Source organism: Staurois parvus, unplaced genomic scaffold, assembly GCF_062004578.1.
Source record: "Staurois parvus isolate SC_StPar_1 unplaced genomic scaffold, SC_StPar_1.0 ptg000189l, whole genome shotgun sequence".
Lineage (NCBI taxonomy): Eukaryota > Metazoa > Chordata > Amphibia > Anura > Ranidae > Staurois > Staurois parvus.
In genome coordinates this window covers 189,801-205,906 of record NW_028317985.1, presented here as the reverse complement: position 1 = coordinate 205,906, position 16,106 = coordinate 189,801, and the positions used below count along the sequence as shown (strand labels likewise).

The following is a 16,106-nucleotide window of genomic DNA, read 5'->3' as shown; positions in this document are numbered from 1 at the left end:
CATGATATCCCAGAGGTGTTCTATTGGATTTAGGTCAGGCAAGCATGGGGACCATTCAATGGTATCAATTCCTTCATCCTCCAGGAATTGCCTGCATACTCTCCCCACATGAGGCCGGGCATTGTCATTCACCAGGAGGAACCCAGGACACACTGCACCAGTGTAGGGTCTGACAATGGGTCCATGGATTTCATCCCAATACCTAATGGCAGTCATGGTGCCACTGTCTAGCCTGAAGAGGTCTGTGCGTCCCTCCATGGATATGCCTTCCCAGACCATCACTGACCCACCACCAAAACGGTCATGCTGAATGATGTTACAGGCAGCATAACGTTCTCCACGGCTTCTCCAGACCCTTTCACGTCTGTCACATGTGCTCAGGGTGAACCTGCTCTCATCTGTGAAAAGCACAGGGTGCCAGTGGTGGACCTGCCAATTCTGGTGTTCAATGGCAAATGCCATTGGAGCTCTATGGTGGCGGGCAGTGAGCACAGGGCCCACTAGAGGACGTCGGGCCCTCAGGTCGCCCTCATGAAGTCTGTTTCTGATTGTTTGGTCAGAGACATTCACACCAGTGGCCTGTTGGAGGTCATTTTGTAGAGCTCTGGCAGTGCTCATCCTGTTCCTCCTTGCACAAAGGAGCAGATACCGGTCCTGCTGATGGGTTAAGGACCTTCTACGTCCCTGTCCAGCTCTCCTAGAGGAACTGCCTGTCTCCTGGAATCTCCTCCATGCTCTTGAGACTGTGCTGGGAGACACAGCAAACCTTCTGGCAATGGCACGTATTGATGTGCCATCCTGGAGGAGATGGCCTGCCTGTACAACCTCTGTAGGGTCCAGGTATGGCCTCATGCTACCAGTAGTGACACTGACCCTAGTCAAATGCAAAACTAGCCTCTACCTGTAAAACCATTCCTAACTGACAGATCAATATCCCAGGAGTTGAATTGACTTGATGATATACTCTGATTAAAAAGCGTTCCTGTAATTTTTTTTGAGCAATGTATATATATATATATATATATATATATATATATATTTTAGAATACTGTATTAACGCAAACGTTTTGGGCAGGTGTGAATAAATGCTGTAAAGTAAAAATGCTTTCAAAAGTATTTATTTTAATTGTTCATTTTTTTCATTTTACAAAATGCATAGTAAGCGAGCTGACAAAAAAAAAATCTCACAATGTGTATTAGAAGCTGCAGTAAGTTAGGTAGAGCTCTTATTTCCTTGATGGAGGACATCGATCTTACTGTCCCTGACCCACCTCATTTATTGGATTTCAATTCTTTCAATTGTGGAGACTGACATCAACGCCTCAAGGCATTTTGATATTTGCATAACTCCTCTCAAGATCCAGCCCACTGCTTGAATCAGGACTAAAGGCTCTTGGAAAGAGTACAAAAGTGAGGTGCTGTGATTCTTTCTCCAGGCTATGCACAGCACCCTGGGAGCCCCTCCCAGCAGCTATGATTTGCCTTCATTGCATAGAGAAGCATAGAGGCCCAGTGATGACATCACTAGGTCTTAATAAAGATATATAATAAAAACAGAAATGTTTTATTTAAAGTTTATCTCTGAGTTAAAAAAAAAAGTTTTTCCATGCAGTGGGGCTGTGCCCGCACTGCATGATTTAACTGTTTGTTTTTGTCTGGGGAGAGGAGAAAGGAGATATACTTACCTACTCCTCTGATCCTCCCTGCACAAGACCGGTCACCATCATGCTCCAGTGGTTTTGTGTTTTGGTCTGTTCTAGACCTCATCAAGCCCAGAGCAAGCTTCATAGACCAGGAACAGTCCACCGTTGCACCAGGGGGAGTGCCATTTTCCGGTGAAGCGGAGGATCAGGTGAGTATAAGCTTTCTTCTCACCCCTGGACAAAATGAGCAGTTGACCCATGCAGTGCAGGCACAGCTCCACTACATGGAAAAACTTTTTTTTGCCTGGAGTTGGAGCGCCAGAGAGGAACCAGGAACGGAAAAATCTACTGAAAACAAACCTTGCCAAGCTAATACAAAGAGATTGGATATTCAAATGGGGTTTCTGCAGCTCACTTGCCCACAATTGTTGATTATTAGCTGTTGATTATTAGCTAGATTATTTTTTAATTTTGCTGGGAAGTTTTTTTGAGATATTTGAAATGTTTCTAAGACAGAAAGTGAAAAAAATGAGGACACGATAATAAAAGGTTCTAGACTTCCACCAGTTTTGGCTGGACATACTCAACGTGGCTCAGGAGGGTGCAAATCGGAAAGCTTGTCCACTGTCATATAAATACATGTTTTATCTTTTCAGGTATGCGAATTCTTGTCACACTGCTGCTAGACACCCTCCCGATGTTGGGCAACGTCCTACTGCTTTGCTTCTTTGTGTTCTTCATATTTGGGATTGTTGGCGTCCAGCTCTGGGCTGGTCTGCTGAGAAACCGCTGCTTCCTTCCTGAAAATTTCAGTCTGTAAGTTGGCGAAAGAGGCTCACAAGAGGTTTTTTTTTTCTATTTTTTTTTTATAATGAATAAATATCATACAGAGGGCTGTTATTGATGGTTGGTGGGAGGGCGGGCTTATTTCCTATATTTCATTTCTTCAACATGGTCGTTTCTCTGGGACATTCTGTCCTGGAATTTTATTGTAGAGTGAAAGCGGAGCCATTTACCTGTCTGAGGCCATGCGACTCTCTTCATTCCGACAATAAATAATAGCACAGCCATTCCATACAGGAACATTAGTGTAATGGCTGCAGTACAAAAGCTGGAAATAACACCTAAACCTTCTTGTCTGCAGCTTCCATTTTTAGAGCAGTTTAGAAACAAAAATATTACTATGTATTTTATGTGTGTATATATATATATATATATATATATATATATATATATATAATTAATATATACACTATATACATATAATACATATATTCATTCATATACATTAAATGTAAGATGTAATATAAATGCAGTATATGTGTGTGTGTGTGTGTATATATATATATATATATATATATATATATATATATATATATATTTATATACTCAATATGCAATTATTTGATTTTAGAGTACTTCTAATCTTTTTCCCTTTTTTTATATATAAATTTTAACAGCATTTTAGAAACATAAATATATATTATATACAGTATATTCGCAACTATACATACGATTTAAGAGTATTTTAGCAACAAAAAATATATATTATAATATATTATTTTTGAAGTGTAATGTATGTGTGTGTATATATATATATATATATATATATATATATATATATATATACACATACACGCTATATACAATTATTAGATTAGAGTAATTCTAAAAGATTTAGTACCATTAAAATAAATCATGAGCCAAAATTATATTTTTTTCCTTTTTTATATATACATTTTAAGAGCATTTAGTTAGATATATATGTATATATATGTATATATGTATATATATATATACACATAATATATATGTATATATAATATATATATTTTTTATATTTTTTTTATTGCATGTATATTAAATTCTATTTATATACTATATGTTAGATTATTAGTAATTCTAAAAGATGTAGTGATAATAAAATATATCATAAGCCAAAAAATCCAAATAGTTTTTTCCCATTTTTTAAGAGCATTTTACTGTAGAAACAAACATATGTATTATAGCATTTTTTAATATATATATATATATATATATATATATATATACACAGTATATTATAAACCAGCATTTTTTGTTCTGGTTTTTTGGGGATATTGAAAAATGTTTATAGCCCATCATAGCCCATGTTTATAGCCCATTAGGAAGATTTATTCTCTTTACAAACCTCTCTTGCTAACAGTTTTGAAGAAAAAAATTTTAATTTTTGAGTTGTTACTAGACTAGGAAGGAAATGGGAATACATGATCGGCAAAAAAGGCTTTTCCCTCTCTTCCTGTTGTGCCTACAGGACAGAAATTGAGGGAAATCTCTAAACAGGTCTCAGATAAAGAACAATTGGGTTTTAATAATCTTGTACTCTAATTAAAATGTTAAAAAAAAAAGTATTGGCTTGTGTACATTATTTTTTTAACTTTAGCTCTAATTGCATTTTGAAAAATCCAAAGTTGACCCCCCCATTCAGATATGTACAAGGCTAAAATACATATAGTGTATTAGAAATGTTTTAAATACCAAAGAATTTTTAATTCTGCCAGACAGCAGAGCAAGGCCCTTGACCTTTGCTGCATCAGCACAGCTTAGTCATGAACATGCCTGCAGCCTGCTGATTGGACATTGAACAAGATGCAGCACACTAATTGGTCTTCAAACTGTGATCTCTACTGTTAATATATGAGCTTGAAGCAGAGCCTAATTGGCTCCCAGTCTTGGCCCTCCCTCTCCTGGTGTGATTACCTGTTGCTTTAATCATTTTGTTAATATAAATGGTGCATTAAAAAAAAACTGAGTTCCTCTCTGGATACTGAAATAGGTCATTCTCAAGTCTCGATAATCTCATAACCAATCCAAGTGTAATAACAGGAAACATTGCATGCCCTTAGATGCCACTCCATTCACAGCAAAGCCCATTCCCTAACCACTTAAGACTTACTCCAACCAACGCTACCTTGCTGCTCCTTTCTCCATAACTGTTGCCACCAACATACTTTGTGCTGGCTGACCTTGAAACTTCGATAATGTCCCTTCTTCATCATATGACAGTGCTCTTACCTAGAGATTGACTGCCAGGAGAAGGAGCAAAGAGCAGTAGAGGAGCCCTACAGTGGTAAGTATAAAGAGGTTGTCCTGAAGAGGCAAGATATTAGATAAAGATGACTCTTCGGTGGCCGGAAAGGTAAGGAAAAAGCCAAGGATGTCCTATTGGTGTTGGATGTGGTTGAAGTTATGGAGGAATGGGGTGAAGAATTCATGGAGTGGTGCTTGCAGGAAAATTTCAGATTTAATAGTTCACTAGAGGGTGGGAACAGGCCCTGTTCGATCGAGTCCTCAGCCCCTACACCCACTAACAGGGCAAGTTAGTGCTCGACTTTTGTTTTATTTTTTTTTAATTTCTATACTCTACTCTTTTTAGTCCTGTTTCTCTGGAATTGGAACGGTACTATCAGACAGAAAACGAAGATGAGAACCCATTCATCTGTTCCCAAGCCCGTGAAAATGGCATGCGTTATTGCCGAAGCGTTCCAACACGTAGAGAAGAAGGACTGGAGTGTACACTGGATTACAATTACTACAATAACACCAGCAATACTTCATGTGTGAATTGGAATCAATATTATACCAACTGTTCTGCTGGAGAACACAACCCTTTCAAAGGTGCTATCAATTTTGATAATATTGGCTATGCCTGGATAGCGATTTTTCAGGTGAGAGTTTTATATTTACTTGTGTTTATGTGGCTGCCCAAATCAACACGATGCAAAGATAAAGAGACTTTACAGTCTGTAAGGTTATGGTGTATTTCATGGAATTAACCTCCCTAGCGGTCTGATTATGTCCATATTTCTGTGCTCAAAGCGGTACATTTTTTTGCATGGAAATATGTCTTTTTTTATTGTAGGTCTGTAATTCTTAGGAATAACTCACTGAAATCTGCCCGAACAAGAGTCTAGTAAACATCCCGCGGATGATAAAATTTCAAACACGAAATCATAAATTATAATTTAATAAATAATCATAAAAAATAATAATACATTTAATTCAATAATATAATCAAACCAAAAACACTGAAATTTTAAATACAGCGCTAAGTTCGCACATCACTGAGCAAAGTCGCAGAATTGTTTTCAGTGTCTGATGAGGAATTTCCCCACGAATCATTATCACTCAATTCTGCAAGTGGTTCTGATTTACTATCGATGTTCTCTAGCCGGTCTAAAACCGCTTTTGACCTAAAGGGACGCTTTTTGGACGCCATGGACGTTTCTCAGTTTCCAGGCAGAAAGAACAGTAAAAATGCAGGCAGGGCGCAGGACAAAGCACTCGGGACAATATGTATGTGAAATGGTTTGATACAGGAATGTTTTACTATCAGATTTTAGTGTATTTAGTGAATGTCACTTTTTGTCATTTTCAAATTTCCCACCAGTTCCGTCCCCCGTACGTCCCGACGTTGCAGGGGACGGAACCCAGAAGACAGATGCCGGCATCCGCCGGAGGACATTACAGGGGACACTGCAGGAGGGAAATCGCGGGAGCGCAGGACAAGGTAAGAAAAGAACAGATCCCGGAGCAGCGCTGCAGTGTAGCTCGGGGATACCGTTTGTGGTACTGAAACTTTACCCCGAGCTACACTCGGGAATACCGCCAGGGGGGTTAAAGGGAAACTGTAATGGTTTGGATCGGATTTTAGTTTATATTTTTATAATTTCTAAGTTTTAAAAATATTGTTTCTTTATTTATTTTTCATTATTTATATGTAATCTTTGTTTTACAAATAAAAGGGGGGGGAGTCCTTTTTTTTGGTGGGACTTTAAACGGCACAATTTACTTGTATGATAAATTTGAACAATTCAAAAGAGATTTTTTATAAAAACAGTATGAAATTTTATTTTTACAGTCTTCAAAAATAAATATAAAGCTACAATGCATAATGTGGCGGTGTCATCAGAGATGGTATTGCAAATTTAATCATGGATCATGCATGTTCGCACTTGACGCGTTTCGAGATCAACAAAAATCTCTTCTTCAGAAGTGCTCAAGAAGGCATGACATATGATTCCATGTGTGGTAAAAACCGCCAGGAAATATTCAAAACAAATTGTTATGTGAACACAGCCATGGATTTCTCATATATCTCAGGCAAAAATGATGAAACAAAAATTAATAAAGAAAAAACTGAGACCAGTGGATGAAAAATGCTGCCCAAACGCCTCCTGAAGGGGCCCTGCCCAAATGCACCATCAACAAGATTACCTGCTGGTTGGAACTGATAGGGCAGTGCTACTATGAGTGAGAAACGATGACCACAAGGAATTTTCGCTAGAAAGTTTTAATGACTAGGTCAGGGGCGGACTGATCATTTGGAAACTTGGGCACTGCCCGAGGGCCCGGGGTCAGTAGGGGGCCCCATGAGATGCCCCTGGTACCTTTTTCATAGTTTTTTTTTTTAGTTTGGGCAAGGACATAGGGGCCCCATGATCCACTATTGCCCGGCGGCCCCATGAGTTGTCAGTCCGCCCCTGGACCAGGTCTATCCAAAGAAGCATGCTTGATGGCTATTAGCTATTTTGCATGCTTCTGAAAAAGAGATTTTTGTTGATCTTGAACAGAATCAAGTGCGAACCATGCATGATCCATGATTAGATTTCCAAAACCATCTCTGATGACACCGCCGCAATATACATTGTAGATTTATATTTATTTTTGAAGATTGTAAAAATAAAACTTCATACTGGTCTCAGTTTTTTCTTTATTAATTTTTGTTTCATTTTTGTTTCATCATTTTTGCCTGAGATATATGAGGAATCCGTGGCTGTGTTCAAATAAAAATTTGTTTTGAATATTTCCTGGCGGTTTTTACCTCACATGGAATCATACGTCATGCCTTCTTGAGCACTTCTGAAGAAGAGATTTTTGTTGATCTCGAAACGTGTCAAGTGCGAACCATGCATGATCCATGATTAGGTTTCCAAAACCATCTCTGATGACACCGCCGCAATATGTATTGTAGATTTATATTTATTTTTGAAGATTGTAAAAATAAAATTTCATACTGTTTTTAAAAAAAATATCTTTTGAATTGTTCAAATTGATCATACAAGTAAATTGTGCCGTTAAATTCCCACCAAAAAAGAGGACTTCCCCCCCCCCCCCCCCTTGTATTCGTTAGGGATGTTGGCACTTTGTGTATTATATCCCTTCCTCTTTCTTTTGTTTTACAAATAAACATTTTATGCATGCTAAATGATTGTCAGAGCACAATGAGCTAGCTAAATAGCTAAAGAGACAATGCACCAGACATTGCTTGCTTTGAGGCTGGTTGTGCCTGAATGACACTTGGGACTGAGCAGTTTAATAAGGGGTAAGTCTCTAGAATGACATTTATTTGTATATGTAAATATCGTTAGCTATTGTGGCCTGTGAACAACAGGATGTATGACAAAATGCCTAGAAGATGTGAAAAGTGTGTCCTTCTTAACCACAACCAATCATCAACCCTTCCCACTCACCTTCCCATGCTGACCATATTGATTGCTCAGAGAATTCCTTTGGGCAAAAAACAATATCCTCACGTGATTCTACTGCTGAGATGCAATCACTCCCTCCTAGAGTTGGGTGCTCATTTTTTTTTACTCTCCCAAATTCAGTAAAGTAATGAGGCGTGAAAATTATTATTATATACCCTGGTGGATAACTGTTCCAGCTGTTTTGGATTTTTGACAGAAGCGGGGATATCACCGTCAAAACAGGTTTTTTTTTTAAGAGTGGGCAAGGGTTAGAACTTTTCAACAGTAAACAAAGTATGTGCTCCTAATTAATAGTGATAAATTTACAAATTATGTGCGTGTTTACAAATACACAAGGGTGGACTGACCATTTGGAAACTCGGGCATTGCCCGGGGGCCCGGGGTCAGTAGGGGGCCCCATGGGATGCCCCTGGTACCTTTTTCATAGGCTTTTTTGAGTTTTGGCAAGGACACAGGGGCCCCATGATCCCCGTTTGCCCAGGGGGCCCCATGAGATGCCCCTGGTACCTTTTTCATAGGCTTTTTTGAGTTTGGGCAAGGACACAGGGGCCCCGTGATCCCCTATTGCCTGGGGGCCCCATGAGTTGTCAGTCCGCCCCTGCAAATACATAAAACAAGATTAAATAAATACACAAATGTAACAATTTATAGTGATAATCAAAGTGATAATGTGATAGCCTGATCAAAAACAAAAATCCAAAAGAACTTTTTAAATAAATGAATGAGTCTTTGGTGATGAAAGTGACTACACCCAAATAAATCCAAGATGAATAGTTGAGACTCCCGGTGACTTCTTATAAAGCTTTACTTATATGCTCACCTCCTTCTAAGCCTATTTAAAGGCTTAAACAGCTTTTGTTCGCTTAATGGAACTTTTGAACCGTATTTTGCACTATAACAGTAGTGGTGGGTATCTCCCAATTGCTTTTCCAATGCAGCTTTCCTCTCATGCCACTATCCACACGGGGATCCTTCACTCCTTCTGCTGCTCAAACACCTCCTCAAGATATTCCTCATCAAAAAAAGAACACAGAAATGGTGCCTTATCCTTTGCAAATTTAAAAGCTTTAATATGTGCCCAGTTGCACTCACATTATATAAAACAAACAAGCGCTTTTTGGTTAAAATCCTGTATCTCAACTGCATGTGCGCCGCGCTCAGAGTGTACTTGCCATCCACGGGTGCCGAGTGACATCGTAGCCCCTCCCCTACGCGTTATGCTGCAGGTCACGCAGCTTCATCAGGGGGTTTTGAAGGGTTAGAACTTCACACAGATTTATATGTATCTTGTTTCTGCTGACTAGAATTTCCTTAAGTCAATGTTTAGGTGACCATGTGGGAAGAGGAAATATCCCCAGTGGTGGTGCAGACAGCAACAACTTATCTCTCAGAGGTTCTAACCATACCGTACATTATCCAAGACTAACTAAAGTTTGTGCTGGAGTTGAGATTTAGGAGTTTATGACCATTCATAAAGGGTGGCCATAGGCACATTTCTTCCCAAAAAAGACGAGCAGAGACATATCTGTCTATCATTAAATGATCCACCTGATATTCGGGCCCCATCATTAAACTTGCCTGATGGTTATGGCAGATCTTTTCCATAGGAAACAAAAAGATCAGACTTGAAGATTATCTGAGATGGAACTTTCCTATGCAATAATGGGAGCCTATGATGTCTAAAGATGCTGGATATGACACCCCTGTGAGGCCACAAAAAGCCTGTAAATCACAATCAAGAATCAAAAGCCTCATTTGCACTTTTTAGGTCATTTAAGGACACTTTTGAATTGAACAAGGAAAAGTTAAAGTATAACTAAAGGCAAAACTTTTCTTAGTTTTGGACAGAGTGGAGATGGATTAGAACACCTATTAGGTTTTTGTTGCTGTCTGTGTCCCCATTAGGGAGATTCCCCCCTTCTATTTGTCCTGTTTACTATTATAATCGAAAGTGAAAGTAGAAGAAAATCCCCAATTTGGAGTTGTCGCCGTAAAAGTAATAGATGAGAAATTTTACAATGGGGACACTAGTTCTGGTGACCAGAAATTCCACAAATTTACAGGGATTTCCCCTCACTTCCTGTTTTGGCAGGACATGAAGATAAATCTCCCCAATGGGACATGTATGGAAAAAAATAAACTGACAGGGGTTATAACCCTCCCTTACTCTATCCAAAATGAAAAAAAAAAAGTTTTGCCTATAGTTCTACCTACCGTATCACTACCACGTATCTGGTCTGAGTGTCATGGGGGGGGGGGGTCACTTAGGCACACAGTGTAGGAAATGCTTCCCTAGTGACTCAATACATTCCCATCACAACTGGAAGTGGTATACCTGCATACCTCCCAACTTTTTGAGATGGAAATGAGGGACACCTATCAGCAAATTTATGTAGGCATAGGACCACTACCCCTTTAAGGAGAATTATACCAAAAAAATTAGTGTCATGGAGGGGTATCCAAAATGAAAAAACAGATTTTAGTTCTACTTTAATGTAGATTTGTCTATTTAATAATTGTATTTATTATTTTTTTGTGTCCTTGATTGTGATTCATGTACTGTCTTTTTAAACCTAAATAAAATATGGCAAATGAGGGGCTATTTTCTTGCCACAAGAACAGGTTATTTAAAGTCCATCACACACTTTAATTTCCCCTTCCCATTAACTCCAATGCTTTTCACCAAAGCGGGGGAATTCTGCCAAAATATTTTGACTTTCACTAAAATATTCGAGAAATTAAAACTTTATGGAGGGGTGTATTTATACACATTTTTACACAAGATTCATACAACTTTCACCTGCAATTTGCACTTTTTCCAAACTGAATGAAATTAGAAAACTATGTGAATCTTTGGAGAAAGTTGTGTAACTTCTTAACCTCCTTAGCGGTATTCCCGAGTGTAGCTCGGGGTAAAATTTCTATACCAAAAGCGGTAACCCCGAGCTACACTCGGGCTTACCATGCAGCGCTGCACAGGGAGTCCCTGCAGCACTTACCTTGTCCTTCGCTCCCGCGATGTGTCCCCTCCAGCGTCCCCGGCCATCTCCTCCAGCTGATGCCGGCATCCGGCTTCTGTGTTCTGGTCCCTGTGACGTCGGGACGTACGGCGGGAAATTTGAAATTTTTAAAAAATTTCATTTTTGCTGTCATTGCTATTTCAATGCATTTCACATATATTTTGTCCCTACTGCTTTGTCCGGCGCCCTGCCTGCATTTTGAATGTTCTTTCTGCCTGGAAACTTAGAAAAGTCCATGGAGTCCAAAAAGCGTCCCTTTACGTCAAAAGCGGTTTTAGACCGGCTAGAGAACAGCGATAGTAAATCAGAACCACTTGCAGAATTGAGTGATAATGATTCGTGGGGGAAATTTGTCATCAGACACTGAAAACGATTTTGCGACTTTGCTCAGCGATGTGCGAATTTGCCTCTGTATTTCAAATTTCAGTGTTTTTGGTTTGATTATATTATTGAATTAAATTTATTATTATTATATTATTATTTTTTATGATTATTTATTAAATTATAATTCATGATTTCGTGTTTCAAATTGTAACATACCCGGGATGTTTACTAGACTCTTGTTCGTACAGATTTCAGTGAGTTATTCCTAAAAATTACAGCCTACAATAAAAAAGTACATATTTGCATGCAAAAAAATGGTACCGCTTTCAGCACAAAAAAATCGGAAAGAATCATACCGCCGAGGAGGTTAAATATTGACCCCCATGGGGAGGATTTACTAAAACTGGTGCACACAGAATCTGATGCTGCTGCGCATGGTAACCAATCAGCTTCTAGGTTTAATTGTCAAAGCATGCTTGAACAGGCTGAAGTTAGAAGCTGATTGGTCACTGTGCACAGCTGCATCAGATTCTGTGTGTACCGGGTTTAGTAAATCTCACCCATGTGTCACATACGTACCTACAGCCTACATTAGGTTTGTAGTAATTTGGTGGCCAACTCTTTCAAGCCCATAGTGAAGAAATAGCAGACAAATAAGAATTGTGCCTTAACAAAGTCTCTAGTATGATAGCCTGCTTTTACCACCTTGCCCATAGGTTGGCTCTGGGTACATACCCGGGCTTCGTAGATGCTAAATATTTTTCTGGATACTGAAGAGGTGCAGACACAGCTGGACGGGAGAGAGGCAACACGTGCACACTACACATTACACACATCTCTGCATCTAACGTGTTGAAGGCACGTGTCCTCTCTCTCCTCTCCGGCTGTTTCTCTCTGCCCTACTTAGATGACAAATGGACACTTTCATTATAGCAGTGTGTGATATCAAAGCTGCGTCTCATTAATATATAAAGACATACAGGATAAATAACCTCCCATATCTCATCCTCTGATGCATATAATATATATTGCATAAAAAACATAAAATAATTTAGAGGTGTACCGCAGCGAATCCTGTGCAGACTTGTATATTGCACTTGAAAAGGTTTCTCTGGAGGAACACAGTATGCATTTTATATATATGGAGTTTAAAGCAAGTACATTGGAGTGTACATTACAAGGATCTTCATGAGTTATTACAGCAATATTGAGTTATTACAGCAATATACATCCAAAACCCACTGACATGTTCATTTTTTAATGAGGAGCGCTAGCCAAAGGCAGATATGGCTTGTAAAGTAAGGGTTTGGATCCCTTTAATGTGTATGAAATGCTAAGACTCCATTCACACTGTTGCATCTTCATTTTTTATGAACTTTGCCTAGGTTTCACTCAGAATAATAACCCAATTTATAGAGTTGACATGTACCCCTCATAATTCTTCTGAAGCGTAAATTTTAATGATAGGTCAATGCAGGCACTTATGGATCTCACTTTTAATCAGGGGCGGACTGACAACTCATGGGGCCCCCGGGTATAGGGGATCATGGGGCCCCTGTGTCCCTGCCCAAACTCAAAAAAGCCTATGAAAAAGGTACCAGGGGCATCTCATGGGGCCCCCTACTGATCCCGGGCCCTCGGGCAGTGTCCGAGTTTCCAAATGGTCAGTCCGCCCCTGTTTTTAATTGATAGTGGTGATTAACATAATCTAAGTAGAAAAGCACCTGCTTTAATTAGCATATAGCTTTAGAATTCCTACTCCATGTTCTAGGACACTCGAATTGTTCGGATGTTTTTTGTCTCCACGTCTGGAATCAGTGTCCAGTGTTTGAATGTTTCAGTCCATACATGTTGAGATTTCACTGGTTCAACCCCTTAGGCTGAAGAGAAAAATCAACCATACATGCCAAACAACGTGATGGAGAAATCTCCCCTGCAGGCTATTGTATTCAGAAACTGATTGGATGCAGCAATTTTCAACCTGGCTCCTTCCATGTTTAAATCCCAACATGCCACTTGGATGATTGAGTAGGAATTGGTTGAAATTTGGCCAGTTTGGCCAGTATAAGGTTCTTAGGAGGTACATTATATGTCTGAGACCACCATTGGATGTAGGAGCCTCCTAGATAGAGTGCAGTTGCTAGGCACAGGATAGGAAGGAAAATTTTCTCCATTGTAAAAGTCATGGATTGGTCTTATTTCTGTCCAAAATTTTGCTTCTGTGCTCAGGAAATGGAACCCTCCTGGACCTGCAGAAGTGGAGCAGAGGCACCCTTCCAGAGTAATGCTGTTCCCTGTCTATTGGCTACAGGCAGATTTTCTGAGTCTGGCTGAAAAAATCTTTTGGTGCTAATATTTTTAGGCAAAGGGCACACCCTGTTTACGCAACTCATCCTTACTTCCATGATTTCCTATAGAAAAACAAAAACACCAAAAATACTTCCCAATACATTCACCAACACAAAAAACAATATATCAAATTTACAACACACTAGTAAAATTTTAAAGTATACATACTGTCCAATCAAAAAATCAGATACATATTTTGGTAATTAAAAATGTACTAATATAAACCAATACAGGTAAACATAAAACAAAGTCTGTCAGTGGCATTTGAACTTAAAATCATGACTGTTAATCAGACCTGCAGTGCTGTCGATATTTGGCTAATGGTCTTTATGGGTACACCCAGGAGATTCTAAATAAAACCTGGAGACTCTCCAGCTATCCTTTTTTAATGTTGAATTTTGTGATTTTTTTTTTCTATTACTCGGTTAAACGAGGCTTCCACAGTGCTGAAATTTGTATTGGGGCTTTGATGCCATCTAGTGTTGTACACGTCAAAGAGGTAAAGGGTTTTCCTTAGCTTAACTGGGCAAAAAAATTTGATGGGTGTTCAGTGTTAGGAAAGGAGCAGATAACATCCAATTTCCTTGGGACCTAGGGGAACTGCATTCAGGCATATTACCTATAACACATAACCATCTGGTTAGAAATTTACCAGATTTAAAATACATCTGTGGAACCTAAGATAAACATGATGGGTTGGTAGTGAGCCATCCTGCTCCATAGGCTGCCGTCTGCCTGCTCTTCCCGTTGTTTTTATTCTCTGACAATAGAAAAACACACGGGTGGGTTAGTTGGCTTCCTCCCCTATTGGCCCTTTTTATGTGACTCTTGTATGGGTATGTGATTGTAAGCCCCTTTGGGAAGTTATATGGTTGACCATTGTTTTTAAAGTACCCTTTCTGCCATTTCCCTGTGTGGGTGAAGGAGTCCTTCTATCTTCAACACTTTGGTGGCCCCAGTGGACGTATGCTGAACCCCCCCGGGTTGTGTCTTGGTTTGGCCCGCAGTGGATAAATGGATTTATGGCAACCCCGATAATGCACTGTTTTTAATATACAGCTGCTTTGGTTGTTTTTTTTTTATATATATGGTAAACCCTTCTTTTCCCTGAGGAAGGAGTTCTCTCTGAAATGCATCAGAATTTGTCATCCAACTGATCACGCCTTACAACAGGTTATATTGGTTTACCATGGACAATGGTAAAACATACTGTATTACAGGGGCGGACTGACCATTTGGAAACTGCCCGAGAGCCTGGGCTCAGTAGGGGGCCCCATGAGATGCCCCTGGTACCTTTTTCATAGGCTTTTTTGAGTTTGGGCAAGGATACAGGGGCCCCATGATCCCCTATTGCCCGGGGGCCCCATAAGCTGCCAGTCCATCCCTGCTGTGTTAAGATGTATATGTACATTCAGACCAGTAGGGTTGCCACCTCATCCCTGTAAAACTGAACACATATTAATTACACAGGTTCTGTGACTGATTAAGGTGGTAACTAAACTCACTGAGTACCTTATCTGCAATTAATTAGCCTCAGAACCTGTGTAATTAATATGTGTTTGATTTTAAAGGGATGAGGTGGCAACCCTACAGACCAGACGTTTGTAATTTTATTGTTATATTCATTTTTGTAATAATGATTGGTACACATTGCCTATTGCTTACACTCACAGGCCACTTTATTAGGTACACCTGTTCAATTGCCTGGTGACACAAATGGCTAATCAGCCAATCACATGGCAGCAGTTCAATGCATTTAGGCATCTAGACCTGGTAAAGACTACTTGCTGAAGTTCAAACTGAGCATCAGAATGGGGAAGAAAGGGGATTTAAGTGACTTTGAACATGGCATGATTGTTGGTGCCAGACAAGCTGGTCTGAGTAATTCAAAAATTGTTGATCTACTGGGATTTTCACACATAACCATCTCTAGGGTTTACAAAGAATAGTGTGAAAAAGAGAAAACATCCAGTTGTGTGGCCAAAAATGCCTTTTTGATATCATAGGTCAGAGGAGAATGGGCACACAGGCTTCTGCGACACTTAGATGGGAGGGTCAGAATTTGGCATAAACAATATGAAAGCATGGATCCATCCTGCCTTGTATCAACAGTTCAGGCTGGTGGTGGTGGTGTATATGTTGTGTACAATTCCTGAATTGCAAAGGGGGAAATATTGAATTTATTGTAAGCTATTTAGGCGATGTTGGCAATTAGTGGAGCACAACTTATCTTAATTATT

The 16,106-nt window shown here is 39.4% G+C and overlaps 1 protein-coding gene across 3 annotated transcripts in view; it reads left to right on the top strand.

The window, feature by feature from the left end:
- Positions 1 to 16,106, top strand: part of CACNA1G (calcium voltage-gated channel subunit alpha1 G) — a 132,786-nt gene that overhangs the window by 17,359 nt on the left and 99,321 nt on the right. For all 3 annotated transcript variants that reach the window (XM_089677591.1, XM_089677593.1, XM_089677590.1), the window contains exons 4-5: positions 2,300 to 2,459; positions 5,059 to 5,350. In XM_089677591.1, coding sequence (XP_089533717.1) covers positions 2,300 to 2,459; positions 5,059 to 5,350 — 452 coding nt within the window. The remainder of the gene's footprint in view (positions 1 to 2,299; positions 2,460 to 5,058; positions 5,351 to 16,106) is intronic.